Source organism: Somniosus microcephalus, chromosome 31 (assembly GCF_052327205.1).
Source record: "Somniosus microcephalus isolate GS21.2 chromosome 31, FLI_Smic_1.0, whole genome shotgun sequence".
Taxonomy (NCBI): Eukaryota; Metazoa; Chordata; class Chondrichthyes; order Squaliformes; family Somniosidae; genus Somniosus; species Somniosus microcephalus.
The window spans coordinates 38,144,819-38,163,571 of record NC_141017.1 but is presented as its reverse complement, the minus strand read 5'-3'; the positions used below and the strand labels follow the sequence as shown (position 1 = coordinate 38,163,571).

The 18,753-nt window shown below is 45.7% G+C and overlaps 1 protein-coding gene across 6 annotated transcripts in view; it reads left to right on the top strand.

Annotated features, from left to right (window-relative positions):
• Positions 1-18,753, top strand: part of khsrp (KH-type splicing regulatory protein) — a 67,374-nt gene that overhangs the window by 25,947 nt on the left and 22,674 nt on the right. For 4 of the 6 annotated variants that reach the window (XM_085971864.1, XM_085971859.1, XM_085971860.1 and 1 more), the window contains exons 5-12: positions 3,843-3,869; positions 5,408-5,457; positions 7,249-7,320; positions 8,318-8,332; positions 11,268-11,325; positions 12,211-12,382; positions 13,873-13,971; positions 16,607-16,744. In XM_085971864.1, coding sequence (XP_085827990.1) covers positions 3,843-3,869; positions 5,408-5,457; positions 7,249-7,320; positions 8,318-8,332; positions 11,268-11,325; positions 12,211-12,382; positions 13,873-13,971; positions 16,607-16,744 — 631 coding nt within the window. The remainder of the gene's footprint in view (positions 1-3,842; positions 3,870-5,407; positions 5,458-7,248; positions 7,321-8,317; positions 8,333-11,267; positions 11,326-12,210; positions 12,383-13,872; positions 13,972-16,606; positions 16,745-18,753) is intronic. The other 2 variants (XM_085971861.1, XM_085971862.1) reach the window with 2 other exon arrangements.

Here is an 18,753-nt window from a genome sequence, read left to right as displayed (position 1 = left end):
ACGATTTGTCCACATATACCCCTAGGTCTCTCTGTTCGTGCACCCCCTTCAGGATTGTACCAATTAGTTTATGGCCTCTTCGTTCTACCAAAATGTATGACTTCACACTTTGCTGCGTTAAATCTTGCCTACTTCCATTCTGTCAATTTGGTTGGTTTTGGCAGAGGTCTTGGGTTGGCCAGAGTTGTGCAAGTGGGCTGGAGGGGTAAGAATGCAGAGCTTTCCGAATCATCATTTTGCTCCGTAACTCCCCACAATACTCTGCTGGTTTGGGCTATGCTTGCAGTTTACATGTTGTACAATTGGCAGAGATTTCCATTCAGCATTAATCGCTTCTAGTTGCAATTATCCAGCTTGTATTGTATCGGTGTTCTGTAGTGGCTATTGTAGGCTACTTGCATTAATCATCATGGCATTAAACAGCTGGAGTTGTGGTCCTCCTGTAATAACATGGTCACTGTGATCTAGACATGTTTGCTTAATGCTGACCTCAAGTGAGATCCTTCCAGTTCTATGAAGGAAGTGGCAGAGGAAAGCTACAAAGTGAGATTCAAATCACTGACCAAAATGGTACCAAATGTTTAAATTTCCTCAGTTTCAATTTTCGACCACAATGTTCTGAAGACTCCACGTGGGGTGTGAATCTCCAGCTGTTAGTTGTGCTCTAATACCTCACCCAGTTGGCCACTTCTCATGTCTTGACCCTGAGGAGTGTCTACAGGCTGTTCAACCACATTGCAGCCATGCCTGGTCCTGTCCCAACATGCACTTCAAAAAGTAAGAGCTGCTGGATAGTGATCAGGGTAAGGAGGCCTCTCGTTCCTCCTCCTTCCTCATCCCTGTGCACATGGGCAATTTTAGCATCCCTACCACTGCCTTAGAGCATAAGAACATAAGAAATAGTAGCAGGAGTAGGCCAATCGGCCCCTCGAGCCTGCTCCGCCATTCAATAAGATCATGGCTGATCTGATCCTAACCTCAAATCTTCTATCACTGTGCATCCACCCGAACCCATGTGATCTCCCGGGAGAGGCGAAAAACCAGATAAAGACCCAATGGCCAATTTGGGAGAAAAAAATCTGGGAAATTCCTCTCCGACCCATGTAGGCGATCGAAATTCTTTCAGGAGATCACTCTGTCCCTATATTTTCTACAGTACTTACCTTCTGTAAAGGCGATCTCCACCCCAGCCAGGAACAGGAATAAAACCATCTCCTGAAATCTAACACAGAATTAGAACACAAGAAGTAGGAGCAGAACCAGGCTACACGGCCCCTGGGCCCGCTCCACTACCCACAGGGCCATGACCATTCCGAACCTAGACTCATGTCCAATTTCCTGCCCGCTCCCCATAACCCTTAATTCCCTTTACTTCTAGGAAACTATCTATTTCTGTTTTAAATTTATTTAATGATGTAGATTCCACAGCTTTCTGGGGCAGCAAATTCCACAAACCTACCACCCTCTAAGAAGTTTCTCCTCATCTCAGTTTTGAAAGAGCAGCCCCTTATTCTAAGATTATGCCCCCTAGTTCTAGTTTCACCCATCATTGGGAACATCCTCCCCGCATCCACCCGATCAAGCCCCTTCACAATCTTATATGTTTCAATAAGATCGCCTCTCATTCTTCTGAACTCCAATGAGTAAAGTCCCAATCTACTCAACCTCTCCTCATATGACCACCCCCTCATCCCCGGGATTAACCGAGTGAACCTTCTTTGTACTGACTAGAGAGCAAGTATGTCTTTTCTTAAGTATGGACACCAAAACTGTGTGCCGTATTCCAGGTGCGGTCTCACCAATACCTTGTACAACTGCAGCAATACCTCCCTGTTTTTATATTCCATCCCCCTAGCAATAAAAGCCAACATTCCATTGGCCTTCTTGATCACTTGCTGCACCTGCATACTAACTTTGAGTTTCGTGCACCAGGACCCCCAGATCCCTTTGTACTACAGTACTTTCCAGTTTCTTGCCATTAAGATAATAACTTGCTCTATGGTTTTTCCTGCCAAAGTGCATAACCTCACACTTTCCAGTATTGTATTCCATCTGCCAAATCTCTGCCCACTTACTTAGCCTGTCTATGTCCCTTTGCAGGTTTTTTATGTCCTCCTCACTCACTACTTTCCGTCCCATCTTTGTATCATCTGCAAACTTTGATATGTTACACTCGGTCCCCTCCTCCAAATCGTTAATATAGATTGTAAAGAGTTGAGGACCCAGCACTGACCCCTGCGGAACACCACTAGTTACTGGTTGCCAATCTGAGAACGAACCATTTATCCCAACTCTCTGCCTTCTGTTAGATAGCCAATCCTCTATCCATGCCAGAATATTACCCCCAATCCCGTGATTTTTTATTTTAAGCAATAATCTTCTGTGTGGCACCTTGTCAAATGCCTTTTGGAAGTCTAAATACACTACGTCCACTGGTTCCCCTTTATCCACCCTGTATGTTACTTCCTCAAAGAACTCTAGCAAATTTGTCAAACATGACTTCCCCTTCATGAAACCATGCTGAGTTTGTCCTATTAAATTACTAGCTGGGGGAGCCCGGCTTTGCCAGGGCTGTTTTGGGGCGGGCGGTTTAAATCGAGTGCCAGGCTTTGGGGCCCTGTCTGTGTCCCTTTGTGAATCTGGTGCCGGGCAACATTTCTACCTTTTTAATACCTTGAAAGATGAAAGTGAAAGTACTTATAAAACGTTTTTGGTAAATCTTGTTATTTTTAAGAGATACTAACTTTTTCAAAGCTGGATAAGGAGAGTAGTTTGAGCTGCAAGCAGTGAAACAATGGCTGGCAGATCCCTGAGATGAAAACGATTAGTCCCGCCCACACACACACTTAATACCTTGAAAGATGAAAGTGAAAGTACTTATACAAGGTTTTTGGTAAATCTTGTTATTTTTAAAAGAGATACTAACTTCCAAAGTAGTTTGAGCTGGAAGCTGAAGGCATGGCACTGAAACAATGGCTGCCAGATCCCCGAGATGAAAACGATTAGTCCCGCCCACGCACACACCCCCTGATTGGCCAACCATCAGGGGACCGTACTGTAGGATTGGTCAATCGTGACGGCACAGGATTGGTGGAACCTTGACGTCAGTCAATCAATGCTAAGTAGCAGATAATGAGTTTAATTTTGAAGGTTTTTTGCATAAGGCGCGAATAATTTTCGTCCGAGCGAAAAGTAAATACGCTTACCAGCGTCCTGGAAGTGTAAGCTTTCTTTGGGGGTAACGCGCGCGTAGGTACGCCGTATAACTTTCGAGCGCATAGCCGGACAGACGCACACCCGAGGACAGACAGAAGGACAGACAGATCGACCGCTTTATATATATATATATAGAAGATGTTTATCCAAATGTCCCGTTACTGTCTCCTTAATAATGGACTCTAACATTTTACCAACCACAGATGTTAGGCTAACAGGTCTATAGTTTCCAGCCTTCTGCCTACTACCCTTGGCTTGGCTGAGTTTAGTTAACTCTATGCAAACAGTGTACCCTTGCTGGTTCTGTGTAGCTCGGCTCAGCTCCTCACGGGACCATTGGTAGAGCCTTGCTTGTCCAGGTCCGACAAGAAATAAGATTCCTGACCTTAAAAAGATGAGTGCGCTGCTTTTGTTCCTGTCCCCCTCGTTCGCGGTGCCCCTTTCACAGCTCATTTATAGCAGGAGGCAGGGTCCAGCGTGATCTTTGGCTGTGGATTCAGGATCCAGTTGTAGAAGGATGTGTGCTGTTGTGTAATTTCTCTCGTTTGTCGTCTTCAGAGTGTTGCCTTGCTCAAATGGGCATTTGTTCTGTGGTGGTGACCTGTTGTTATGTTTTTGTTTTACAGACCGGAAGACCACCACCCCTTTAACATGTATGCTAAATTTTATTATCCTTGAACTGTTACTCCTAATACCAGCATTGTTGTTGCTCCTGATTTTTATAAAGTGCCCACCATCACGTGTTCAGTGCATTGTCTTTTGGTAAACTTGCATTAAAGTATCCATTCTTATCTGCTAAAGATTTTATCTGAAACCAGGTTCATAATGTAGGGATGCAAAATTTCAGCCCCCACCCTCCAAACTTTTTCCCACATCGAGCAAGGCCTGATTTTTTTCCCCTTTTTTTGTAAGCGGAAATCTTGTTCACTCTTTTGGGGGGCTAAATGCGAGTGTTTTCTGAGTTGTCAATGGAGCAATGTGCTATTGTCGGACTGCTGCTGTGCATCACGGGGTCGGAGTCGGGCTTCTTGTTGAAGCTTTAGAATCAGAAGTCAGCAGATAAAACATTGATACTTTTCAGCGTTTTCATTTTTGAACTTCTTGCCAAACCCCATTTGTCCCAAACTGAAGATTCCCTTTTGACGTGTGTTGGGTCTGTGCAGGCAGATTAAAGTATGCATTAGTATGTGTATCGTTTGCCTTTTGCAATCGGAGCAACATTAGGCTGTAAAATACCAGCTCTTGTATATATTGTTGAACTTCTTAATCGTAATTAATGGTGGCATATATGCTGTTGAAGTATACAGTTGTAACAGTTTTCCCTGGTTTCTTTCAACCTTCTGTCAGCACTCTCCTCTGGCCGCTTCACTCCTCTTTCCACCTCCAGTTTTGCTCTAGTTAAGAGTCAGTCAAGCTACAGAAGGTGGAATGGACATGTGGTGCTCAGAACAGGTAAAACTGCTTTGCGTGGTTGTTTTGCCACTTGAGCTCACCCCCATAGCAGAGTAGTTACTGCCACCTTGTCTAGAGAGCTATTTGAGTGAACGGGAGCAGTAGGAGGAGAGTGAGAAAATACCAGGATAGTTCGGCTCTGCTTCTGTCCAAGCCAAATATTTAGTAGCATTGCTTTATTACCAAACGATTTATCTGCGCTCGTTCTTTATTTGGTGCTGGTCCTAAGGGGATATATTTGGGGAAGGAAATGAGCTTTACACTAACTCGAGAAGCATTTCTCCGGGATATTAAATGATATGCGTGTAGAGTATGAGAACTTTGGGACCACCCCTCAGCCTGCGCGTGGAAGCTGACCCAGGACGCAGAGCAGTGAGAGATTGTGTCCTGTTTATCCTGCTTGATTAAGCTTTTGATTCCTTGTTCTGTTGATGCGTGTATTCTTAACTCAAAATTCTCAGTAGCTGGGTATAATTCTAAAATTGTTTGCCGCATCAGTGTTGTGACATAATTTTCATCCTTCAGTGCCATCCAGATCTGTTTTGCTAATTGCTGTGTATAAATGACTGTGCCTTCAACAGTAATGTGTACACTTCAAACAATTACTAAGCACATTAACTTGTGCAGTCGGCTACACTGGAAGATTTTTAAACACAGGCAATGAGCATAAAGGATGCCCCTTTTGTGAGATTGACGCTGGCCCGTGTCTCCGTGCACTGAAATCTATCTTCTTTTCCAGGGCAACCCTTACCGAGGATTACAGAGTACCAGATGGGATGGTTGGTCTCGGTGAGTTTACAATGGGTTCATGTGCGAGTGGAGCTTAAAAATCTCTTTTTGCGGTTTAACCCTCCCCGTACCCCTGAAGGCATCGACTCCAGTAGCTCGCCCAAGTGAACTTCCTTCACGTGAGACCAGACAGCTCCTGTCCTGACTCGATTCCCATACATGTGCACAATTCAATAGGGACCACTGGCTAGCGATCAGGAATCGGGAACTTGGACCAACCGTCCCTAGGCTGGGGAGGGCAGAGGTGAATTGTAATACCCTGACCAGCATCCCAGCTGGGATCGGCCAACTCAGTGCATTGACCGTGGTGTCGAGCACGTTATATGCTGGCTTTACCAATTAAGCTATTGAGAGGATGTAGTTGGAAGTGGGGTTGGGGGGTCACTGCACTCTTAATTTGGCCATTTTCATCTTTTAATAGTGCTCAAGAGTTTCCCACTGAAGGGGCCACCTTACTTTTGAACGTTAAGATTGGAGAATGCTGGACTCTAGCCAACTGTGCGGTACCTTTCAGCTTTACTATATTAAAATTGGGAGTAGTGGAAATACTGCAGTACCTTGATACGTGGGGCAACCAGGGTTTAAGTTTAAAAAGGGGCGGAGGTACAGTTAAACTTGTTTGGCTTTTAAAGTATGCGTTTTATATATAATATAATATGTGTGCCCTGCAATGTTCCCCATTTTCTTTGGCCGCACGGCCCCTTTACCGACTGCGCGGCCCGTTCAAAAGTCTGCGTGGGACCCCTGGAGCGCTGTGCGGCTGCGTAACTTAAAGGGAACATTGGTACCATGGTGTGGCTCACATAATAGCCTTTCCCTGGAGCATTCTAATTTCACCACCTGTTCTGTGGAAAGCACTTGATAGCTGTTAGATATTGTCCCTGTGTTTCTGTAGACTTATTTATTGGAATGCTGCATATGCAGCCACATTGGGGCAACCTATGGACAGGTAGGTGAGTGAGCACTAGTTCCCAGTATAATGGAAGCCCCAGTAATCACATGCTTAAATCTTTAGTGGAATCAGCAGGTGGTAGTATTGGTGTCTGTTTAAACCCGTAACTTGGCTGTGTTGTTGGTTTGGAGTATTGAGCCCCATTTTGTACGTTTTCTTCCAAAGTGAGCGACCCAGTTGACCCGACCCTGTGCAGAGTGAGATAATAATCTCTCAGAATGCCCACAAGGTTCCGAGTGGGTATTTGTCAGGGTTTCTACCTCTGATTGCTGTCCAACCTCTCCCAGAAGTGCTTTGAGTGTGAAGATGGTATCTAACTGCGTAGTTGCAAAACCCTCTCTTCCCCCCACCACCCCCCTCCCAACAAATCCCTCGACACTCTCCTTCCAGTCTCACTGATGCAGAATGGTCACTTGGGCAAGATACTGGAGGCCTCCCGCCATCTCTGGAACCATACAAGGGCATGCGTTACCTTCCGGAGATGTGGGGTAAGGAGAGAATATTGGACGGGATAACTTGGAGATTCTGATGGGTGTGTGTGAGGTGCCGCTGTGTTGTGTGATGGTGGGGGTGGAATACTTTGGGGCTGTGGCTAAGCTAGAATAGACATTGGTGTTCGACTGTGTTTTACTTGTAACACGCATGTTCAGTTAATTTTATTTGGTAGTTTTAGACTGTAGCGAGCTGGTCTGATTTTGAAACCTGCTGCTGTAATACATTGCTCTGTACCATTGACCGCTCTGGAAGGTGCTCTGTGTACCGTGTATGGATGTCTAAGATGTGTCGCCACCTGCTGATGTGTAATCCTGCCCGATTTGTGAAATGTGGGTTTATTTTAGTTATAGGCAGAGGTGGGGAACAGATAAACCGAATACAGCAGGAGTCTGGTTGCAAAGTACAGATTGCTCCAGGTATTGTAAGCTTTTATCTTGTTTCTTTACTTGAGTTCCAAGTTTGCTCCACATGGCGGTGTTTCTATGACATTTTAAGTGTTTTGCGACCACGTGCATTGTTGCAAGTTAGTTATTTCTGGGCTTGGCATTTTTTGCCAGTTGAATTGATAAAAAATATAAACAAAAAAAGCACATGCTTCTTGGATCAATCCTTTTCATTTGGGGTTTGCCTGATGGCTCAGTGGATCCACCTCGGCCCCAGATAGCAACAGGTTGTGAGCTCTGCTGAGTAAGCTCATTCAGCTTGGGCAGCAGATAGTGCACCAGTCAAACTCAGCACTTCATTAAAGCACGGGAAAAGGTCAGCCAGGGTTCCAGTTCCTGACCGCTATCCCGTGTCCTTTTGGTTTGGAACGGATGTCCATCACAGACATAATTTGGCCCAGTTGTTGCGCCTTCGATGGTCAGCTGGCCTACCAATACTTACTGTCTAGGTTGTTTTGTGAAAAGTGATCACTTGGATGAGATACCAGCAAGCTGTTGGCACCCATGGACGTGTACCCGATGAAACAGGGCTGATAAAGAAAAAAATGTTCAAAGTAAAACTGAGCAATGGAGTTGTACACTTCAGCTGTAATTCGATCACAAAAACTGCCAATTAAAGCAATGTCAGAAGCCAAGACTCCACTGTAGCCCTGCTCTTTACTTCTGCAGAAGTAAACATGGTCCTCCCTCCCCCCAGCTCCTGTCCTTTTAACAGAAGTAACATTCTTTGAGGATTGTTTCGGGGGAGAAAGGCAAAGCTCGTGAATCCCACTCGGGCCCGATTCAGGTGGCAGGGTGCTGGGGCTGAAACGGTTCAGTAAATGAATCGCTGGGCAGCCACTTGTCCGGGCTCCACACTTCCGTTTTGTGCTTGTGGCCATTGCTGACATTCCTTAAAAAGGATCTGGTCCCAACAGCTTGTGTTGCTGCAAATCGAAATAAATTGTGATTTTTTTTCTTCCTTCCCCAGGGCCAAATTGTGATGGTGAGTACAACTGCATTTTGCACTCTTAATCTGTGGCATAACACGCACGGTTTTCCACTGTAGCTTTCTCTTTTTATAGGATCATAGAAATTTACGGCACAGAAGGAGGCCATTCGGCCCATCATGACTGTGCCGGCCGACAGAGCTATCCCAGCCTAATCCCACTTTCCAGCTCTTGGTCCGTAGCCCTGCAGGTTACGACACTTCAAATGCATATCCAAGTACTGTTTAATTGTGATGAGGGTTTCTGCCTCTACCACCCTTTCAGGCAGTGAGTTCCAGACCCCCACCACCCTCTGGGTGAAAACATTTCTCCTCGACTCCCCTCTAATCCTTCGACCAATTACTTTAAATCTATGCCTCCTAGTTATTGACCTCTCTGCTAAGGGAAATCGGTTCTTCCTATCCACTCTATCTAGGCCCCTTGTAATTTTATACACCTCAATTAAGTCTCCCCTCAGCCTCCTCTGTTCCAAAGAAAACAACCCCCAGCCTATGCAATCTTTTCTCGTAGCTAAAATTCTCCAGCCCAGGCAACATCCTCGTAAATCTCCTCTGTACCCTCTCTAGTGCAGTCACATCTTTCCTGTAATGTGGTGACCGGAGCTGCATGCAGTCTCTAGCTGTGGTCTAACTAGTGTTTTATACAGTTCAAGCATAACCCCCCTGCTTTTATATTCTATGCCTGGGCTAATAAAGGTAAGTATCCCGTATGCCGCCTTAACCACCTTATCTACCTGTCCTGCTACCTTCAGGGATCTGTGGACATGCACTCCAAGGTCCCTTTGTTCTTCTGCACTTCAGTGTCCTACCATTTATTGTGTATTCCCTTGCCTTGTTAGCCCTCCCCAAATGCATTACTTCACACTTGTCCAGATTGAATTCCATTTGCCACTGTTCTGCCCACCTGACCAGTCCATTGATATCTTCCTGCAGTCTGCAGCTTTCTTCTTCATTATCCACCGCATAGCCAATTTTTGTATCATCTGCAAACTTCTTAATCATACTTCCTACGTTCAAGTCTAAGTCGTTGATATATATCACAAAAAGCAAGGGACCTAGTACTGAGCCCTGCGGAACCCCACTGGAAACAGCCTTCCAGTCACAATAACACCCATGGACCATAACCCTTTGCTTCCTACTTCTGAGCCAATTTTGGATCCAACTTGCCACTTTGCCTTGTATCCCACGGGCTTTTACTTTCATGACCAGTCTGCCATGTGAGACCTTATCAAAAGCCTTGCTAAAATCCATATACACTACATCAAACGCACAACCCTCATCGACCCTCCTAGTTACCCCCTCAAAAAATTCAATCATGTTCGTCAGACATGACCTCCCCATAATAAATCCATGTTGACTGTCATTGGTTAATCCATGTCTTTCTAAATGAAGATTTATTCTGTCCCTCAGAATTTTCCCCACCACTGAGGTTAGGCTGACTGGCCTGTAATTACTCAGTCTATCCCTTTTTAAACAACGGTACTGTGTTAGCAGCCCTCTGGCACCACACCTGGAGCTAGAGAGGATTGGAAAATGATGGTCAGAGCCTCTGCTATTTCCTCTCTTACTTCTCTTAACAGTCTGGGATACATTTCATCCTGGCCTGGGGATTTATCCACTTTCAAAGATGCTAAACCCCTTAACACTTCCTCTCGCACTATGTTAATTTCATCTAATAATTCACACTCCTCCCTGATTGCAATGTCTGCATCGTCTCTCTTTTGTGAACAGTCGCAAAGTTTTCCTTAAGGACCATACCCACGTCTTCTGCTCCCACACATCGATTACCTTCATGGTCTCTAATAGGCCCTACTCTTTCTTAAGTTATCCTCTTGCTCTTAATGTATTTATAAAACATCTTTGGGTTTTCCTTGATTTTACCTGCCAATATTTTTTCATGCTCTCTTTGCTTTCCTAATTTCCTTTTTAATTTCACCCCTGCACTTTCGATACTCTAGGTTTTCTATGGTATTGAGCACTCAGTAACTGTCATAAGCCTCTTTTTTTTCTTTATCCTACCCTATATGCCCCTTGCCATCCACGGGGCTCCAGATTTGTTAGCCCCACCCGTTTTCTTTAAGGGAACATGCTTGTGCTGAGCGCTCACGATCGCCTCCTTGAATGCCTCCCACTGCTCTGACACTGATTTACCTTCAAGTAGCTGCTTCCAGTCCACTTTGGCTAAATCACATCTCAGCTTGGTAAAATTGGCTTTTCCCCAATTGAGAACTTTTATTCCTGGTCTTTGTCCTTTTCCATAACTACCCTAAATCTAACTAAATTATGATCACTACCCCCAAAATGCTCTCCCACTGATACCCCTTCCACCTGCCCAGCTTCATTCCATTTTGAATTGGCAATTTTAGCGAGAAAGATAACACTTTGTTTGTGTCTTTGCAACATTTTTTAAAGTCCATCTGGATCCCTTTATGATCGATTCCACCCCCACCTCCCAAAAATAGTGCTGTTGGTTGAATGGATGGGACGGTTGGTACATCTTTTCTCGAGCAGAACACAGTTCAGCTCATACCTCTCCAAAAAAGAGCTTCACTGTGTCTGAAGTCCTGATGCTGTTAAGTTTCTCGTACTTCAGGAAAAGCGGTGGTTTCGTTGGCCTTTAACTGTAACATCTTCCTGTTTAACAAAGGAAGAGCTAAATTATCTCTGCTGCTGTGGAGAAATATTAATCTTGTAGAATTGAGACTTTTGTCTGGCTGCAAAGGCCTTATTCTACTTGACAATTTTATATCATCTTGTGGTTATGGAGGTTTTATCCTGTTGCGCACACAGCAAACTAGCAGAATTTGTTCCAGTAAACTAGTGAAAACACCTTAAGGGGCTATTCATTTTCTTCTTCCCTGAGGTCATGAATCATGTTTGTGTTGGGAACTTGCCCTTTAAATACACCTAACTAGAAATTCTTTTCTACCAGAAAGCGGAGGTTTGCCAGAACGATGCGTCACGTTGACTGGGAATTCCGAGTCAATTCAGTAAGTACAAATGTCCCAGTTACTGTCAGCAATGTTGGTCTGCCCTGTAGCAGTGTAAGCCAGTGTCTAGTCACGAGCCAGTGCCTCTGTCCATGTCCCAACCTTTGCATTGAGTCGCATCTTGTGTTGGGTTTAGACCATATTCATTCAAAGTAGTACAATTGGCCAGTAGGGTCCCCTGGCACATTTGAGCAATTTTGAGTTCCCATCCTGAGGGCTCCTTGTCTTAATCGAGTTGTATCAATGAACTGGTGACTGTAGCTGTTTTCCTTTTTGATTCCTGGTCTTCAGCGGAATGCTTTGGTATTTGACAGTGGCCAAAATAGCAAGGGGGAGAGGGCTGGAGGCCGAAAGATGAGAACACCCTCGGGAGTGCACCCACACAGCTGGCTCCTCGAAGCAGACTTGGCTAGAATTGTTCTTGTCTTCTGTGGCATGTTGGATTCACCAGGCATTTTGGTGATTGGTCCATTCTCCACATCTGGAACACAATTGAACAAGAATGGAAATCTTCAAGAGCTTGGCTCTACTTGTTACGGTCAGCACGTTTCCTGCAAAACCTGTATTCCAGGACTCCTAGCCCTGTTAGGATGGTTGCAGTGAAAACCTCCTGTCTCACTCTTCGTTTCAGTCCGGTTCAAAGTCATCCAGATCAGAGAACTTGATTAGAGCTGCCAATGGTTGGGACTGGAGCAGAAATCAAATGTTGCCTCAAGCCACATATTGTATTTAGCAAAATACCTTTTAAATATCCTATGATAGTTCGCTTTTAAATCCCAGCTTCCTTTGTAATATAGGGTGAGGAAATGTTTACCAGAAATTAAAATAGTTGCAGTTAAACGCTTGTTATAATGCGATTTGCATTCGTGTGCATTATATTTTCAGGACAGCAAAAATGCTGCTGGACGAGATAGTGTCTAGGGGTCGAGGTGGGCCTCCGGGTCAGCCCCACGATACCACAAACGGACAAAATGGATCCATTCAGGAAATCGTGATTCCAGCAGGGAAGGCTGGACTAATAATCGGAAAGGGGGGAGAGACCATCAAACAACTTCAGGTACAAAGGGGAGGATAAAGTTTGAGGGAACTTAACGGATCAAATTCCAAATCATCTGTTTCGTTGAAGCCAGTCCAAAGGGTAACTTCAGTCAGTCGATTAAATCTGAGTTCCCAGGTAGAATGGTTTGGGGTCCTAACTGAGTTCGGTTGGCATCAGTTCAAACAGGAACCTGGCTATGAGCACTTTGTTCAATTAGATTGTCTTCTTTCGCTTCTAGTTCCATTCAGCTAGGGCAAGTGATTTGTTTGAGTGAATTGTCACTGTTCAGAAACCAGGAACTCAGCCGCCCCATGGACTTAATATTTACACAGCAAATCACAAATTATTGACATTTGTTGGGGGGTGGCGGGTGTTTAACTTATAGCAGTCCTCCACATTCTACACGGTTGGCATGTTTAACATAGTCACAGATTCTACAAGAAAGCGCAGTCCCAAATGTGGAAGGAGGGTGAGAAGAGAGTTTAGATTTATTTACTTTACGCAGCGGGTGGTGAATGTATGAACTGGCTGCCAAGGAAGGCAGTGAGGGCTGGCCAGCCAGCCAGAGAGAGAGGGAGATGGATTAAGTAGCTGGTGAAAAATGTGAGGGGTTTGAACAGCAATGGGAGCATGGATTTTCCTCGACTCTGGGACTGGTCGTCTCCTGTCCTATATATTCCTATATTGTGCTGCAGCAAACCACTTGTTCTAATCATCAATACAATCTTAAATTTAGGAGATTAATTGTCTGTTTTCGAACAACATGCACATTATGAAAACATTTCTTTGAACAAATTGTATGATTTCTCTGGTTTGCAGACAGTGTGGTGCATAAGAACATAAGAAATAGGAACAGGAGTAGGCCATTCGGCCCTTCGAGCCTGCTCCGCCATTCAATGAGATCATGGCTGATCTTCTGCCTCAACTCCATTCACTGGCCTCATTGCCATATCCCTTGATGCCCTTACTAGTTAGAAATCTGTTGACTTCTGTTTTGACTATACCCAATGACTGAGCCTCCACAGCCCTCTGGGGTAGAGAATTCCAAAGATTCACCACCCTCTGTGTGAAGAAATTTCTTCTCATCTCAGTCCTGAATGGCCTACCCTTTATCCTGAGGCTGTGGCCCCTGGTTCTGGACTCCCCAGCCAAGGGAAACATTCTCCCAGCATCCACCCTATCAAGCCCTGTAATAATTTTGTATGCTTCAATGAGATCCCCTCTCATTGCGTGGTAGGACATAGGCTTGTGCTGCACTTCATTAACTATTAATTGTGGGAAGGCACTGAATTACCCAAAGAAAAATAGTGCTGTCAATGTATAATGGGTTTTATTAGTCCATAATGTGCTGATTGACGTGCAAATAGAGAAATTTGTGATTAACTTTGGAGACCGCTGTTTTTTAGACGAGATAGTTTGCGTTCCAAGTTTTATGGACAGGGGCCCTACTAGTATTACTTCCTTTTCGTACTCTCATTCTAAAGGTTCTGTAATTTTTTTGTCAACAGGAGCGTGCTGGAGTGAAGATGATTTTAATCCAAGATGGTTCACAAAATGCTAATGTAGATAAACCACTCCGAATTATCGGTGATCCTTTTAAAGTACAGGTATGAGCTTGCTTGTATCTCTGAATTCAAACTGCGCCATCCATGTGCAGATTGTCACCACCTCTACCTCCTCTTGCAGCAGGCCTAGTGCAATCAGGAGTACAGTTAATAGCCGCCTCTCTACTGCTAACTGGTCACTAAGAATAGCTAACTCTCCTAATTATTCCTGATAACATAAGAAATAGGAGCAGGAGTAGGCCAATCGGCCCCTCGTGCCTGCTCCCCCATTCAATAAGATCATGGCTGATCTGATCCTAACCTCAAATCTTCTATCACTCTCCATCCCACCTGAACCCATGTGATCTCCCAGGAGAGGCGAAAAACCAGATTAAAAAACCCAATGGCCAATTTGGGAGAAAAAATCTGGGAAATTCCTCTCCGACCCATCTAGGCGATCGAAACTCTTCCAGGAGATCACTCTGTCCCTATATTTTCTACAGTACTTACCTTCTGTACAGGCGTTCTCCACCCCAGCCAGGAACAGGAATAAAACCATCTCCTGAAATCTAACACAGAATTAGAACACAAGAAGTAGGAGCAGAACCAGGCTACACGGCCCCTGGGCCCGCTCCACCACCCACAGGGCCATGACCATTCCGAACCTAGACTCATGTCCAATTTCCTGCCCGCTCCCCGTAACCCTTAATTCCCTTTACTTCTAGGAAACTATCTATTTCTGTTTTAAATTTATTTAATGATGTAGCTTCCACAGCTTTCTGGGGCAGCAAATTCCACAAACCTACCACCCTCTGAGTGAAGAAGTTTCTCCTCATCTCAGTTTTGAAAGAGCAGCCCCTTATTTTAAGATTATGCCCCCTAGTTCTAGTTTCACCGACCATTGGGAACATCCTCACCGCATCCACCCGATCAAGCCCCTTCACAATCTTATATGTTTCAATAAGATCGCCTCTCATTCTTCTGAACTCCAATGAGTAGAGTCCCAATCTACTCAACCTTTATATTCCTTATGGGAATCTAAGGTCATCCCCCTGCCAAACCCTTGCTCTCCCCCATCCTGGCCATTCCCTGTGGTTTGGCCCACCTTCATCTGCTCAAGTCCAAAAAGGGCAGACACTAGTTTATCGAAGGCGCAACTGGTTTTGCCATCCTTCACCAGATCTGGCTGGACCACATGAAGAGCACTCGGGCCCCACTTTCCACTGCCCACCCCACCCACTACTTCAGGAGCATCTTGGAGAGCAAAGATATCCCTGGCTGCTGCTGCTCTCCACCACCAGCTATCTCTTTAAACCCCTCACCAACAAGCACGAGGAGCTTGTGTACTTTTGTCAGTAAAGATTGAGACCAGCTGTCTCTCTGCTGCTTCCCCGCTGCCTTTTGCCCACCAAACCAAACCTCCCCTGCAGCTGGAGCACTGAACCCTCTAGTTTCTCTTCCAATGTTCCTGTTCTCCCCCCCCCCCCGCCATACCCTGAGACAAACCATCTGCTCACTTGACCCCATTACCACTGAACTGCTGGCCACCTAACCACCCTTCCTGGTCCCCGTGCCAGCTGGCATTGTAATTGGTTTCCTACTCTCGCCACTGTGCAGCTCCTCTCCAGTTGACCCTATCATTGGTGGCGGTGCCATCAGCCACCTGCACACATCACTCTTATTCCCTCCCTGAGCCCCTCTGCCTCTCCGCCTCCCTTTCCTCCTTTAAGATCTTCCTTACAACTCTCCCCTTCGACCAAACTTTGGCTTGCCATCCATTTTCGTCTGATCATGCCTCTGGGGGCTTTATTCTGTGTTGAAGGTGATCTTTGGCATAAGAAAACTACTAGGCACTTGGTCTAAGCGTTAAACAAAGCTTTAATCAACTGTTTTTCAACATGGAGGTCTAGTTGTGTCCTTCACTAGTTCCTGTTAAGAATGTCCTGTGCAAGTTGGGCCCGTGCCCGAGTATTTATACTCTCCCTGGACAGCGCCACTCGTAGGCCGCTCAGTATTATTTCATAAGTCTTTCTTTCTTTCATGAATGACTGATTCATGTCAATCTTTAAAGGCAAGTTTAAAAAAAAAAAAAAAATCTTTAACCTAGTAGTTGCCTGACACCAGTGACTTACTGACTGTCCAACCACTACTGGCTTGTGAGCGTTCAGGGTCACAGGAGGGTTCAACAACAATCATAAACTGGGGCTTGCCGAATCTTCAAGTTGCAGCTCACTGACCTGCATGTTCTCGTGGCGAGAGGCATGGTCGGGAGATCGGAGAAATGTTTCCGTTAAGCTGCACAGCCGCGCGGCGCTCCAGGGGTCCTGTGCAGCTGGTGAGCCGGCTTTTACATTTGAAAAAAACCGCGCCTGCTCGGACTTTTGAATGAGTCGCACAGCCCATTAAAGGGGGGCCCGCGCGGCCCCCCAAAAAATTACAGGGAACATTGGTTATGGGCACAAGAATGTTTCACGCAGCCCGAAGTTGCAATATTTATCAGAGCCTTTCTTTTGATGAGACGCTTGGGGTTAATGTGAATAAATCTGAGGTGAAAGAGTGATAAAAGTAATCTCCCTGTGTCGCCCAATTCTGGAGTCCAGCTCTAAACCTGTCGGTAGCGCTGTGTATCTTCTGCTTTGAATCGCAGGGTCTTGCGTTGCGTCGTTGGGTTAACCTTCTTTGCTGTGCTCTATTGCAGCAAGCACGCGACATGGTGATGGAGATCCTGCACGATCGTGACCAGGGAGGATTTGGGGACAGAAATGAGTTTGGCAACCGGGGTGCTGGTGGAGGAGGAGGAGGAGGAGGAGGAGGAGGAGGAGTTGGTGGTTTAGACGTAAGTGTATAAACATTTTTTTTCTTTGTTCACTTCAGTTTTTTGGAGGTGAGGTAAAACGGTGTATTTAATTTGTACCAAATTCAGCAGGTCTGCTGCAATTGATCAGCTGACTATTTTCTATAATAGAAAATGCTGGAAATACTCAGCAGGCCAGGCAGCATCCGTGGAGAGAGAAACAGAGTTAACGTTTCAGGTCTGGGACCCTTCAGAACTGGAAAAAGCTGGAGATGGAACAGATATTAAGCAGGTGCAGAGACGGGGCGTGGGGGGGCGTTTAGGAGGGGAGGAAGGAATTGAAAGAACATACTGTGCTTATGTAAGAGGCGGGAAAGATAAAATGTTGCAAATGGGAATGGCAAAATCATACAGCATGAAAAATGGGGGCAGGGATTATAGTCTGAAATTGTTGAACTTGATGTTGAGTCCAGAAGGCTGTAAAGTGCCTAATCGAAAGATGAGGCACTGTTCCTCGAGCTTACATTGAGCTTCATTGGAACAATGTAATAGGCCAAGGACAGAGATTAGAGTGGGAGTGAAGTGGAGAATTAAAGTGACAGGTGACTTGGAAGCTCAGGGTCACCCTTACGGACTGAACGGAGGTGTTCCGCAAAGCGGTCGCCCAATCTGCGTTTGGTCTCCCCAATGTAGAGGAGACCACATCGTGAGCAGCGAATACAGTATATTAAATTGCAAGAAGTACAAGTAAATCGCTGTTTCACCTGGAAGGGGTGTTTGGGGCCCTGGACAGTGGGAAGGGAGGAGGTAAAAGGGCATGTGTTGCATCTCCTGCGCTTGCACGGGAAGGTGCCGGGTGAAGGAGAAGGGCTGTTAGGGGTGATTGAGGAGTGGGCCAGGGTGTCGCGGAGGGAGCGGTCCCTTCGGAATGCTGCAAGGGGAGGTGAGGGGAAGATGTGTTTGGTGGTGGGATCACGTTGGAAATGGCGGAGGATGATCCGTTGAATGTGGAGGCTGGTGGGGCGAAAGGTGAGGACAAGGGGGACCCTATCGTGGTTCTGGGAGGGAGGGGAAGGGGTGAGAGCAGAAGTGCGGGAAATGGAACGGACACTGTCGAGGGCCGTGTCATTGACTATTTTCTATGTTGGTTTCTGAAGTCACTGATACGGTGTGCGGCAAAGCGACTTTCCTGTAATTTTGTGACGGATAAATCATCCATGGAGTGTGGATTCATTTGCTGGATTCCCAGTTCTTTCAGCATTTCTCCTCCCAATATCCCCCCTTCTGAGGATGGTTAACTCTTGCTAGGGTGCAGTTTAATGGGTGCCAGTACCTTGTTCAAATAATCCCCGAGAGTTCTGGCAGCATGTTGGCAGCCGCTTCAGTCATGGAGGTGACGGCAGCTGAGCCCGAAGCCTGTCTACGGACACTGCAGAGCACCGTCACTGGGTAGTGATGGGAAGCTGAAACACTGGCTTATTTTCTCCTTCCTGAACCCAATTGACCTCTGTGGTTTCTCAGTAGCTGCGATGACTTGGTTTTGTCTAGTGTAGTCGCCTTTAAGACCTAGGCCAGGGGTTAGCAGCTGATCTTTACAGTTGTGCTCTGGACCAGAGACTCCATTGATCAAAGCCACAAGAAATCCACGAGTGTAGATGTGGAGAGAAAGTTTACACTTGTGGGAGAGTCCAAAACTAGGTGCCATAAATACATAGTTTCTAATATTTCCAATCGGGAAATCAGGAGAAATGTCTTTACTCGGAGAGTGGTGAGTGTGTGGAACTCACGACCACAGGAAGTGGTTGAGGCAGATAGCATAGATGCTTTCAGAAGGAAACTAGCCGAGTACACGAGAGGAAAGGGAATGGAAAGATATGCTGAAAGGCTGAGACGAGGTGGCTGGAATCGGAGGAGACTGGTGTGGAGTTTAAACACCAGCACAGGCCAGTTGGGCCGGATGGCCCGTTTCTGTGCTGAATATTCCTTGTACTGTATAAATATGTAACATAGCGGGAGTACACCTTTATCTTCTGTACCCTTGGTTTATTCTG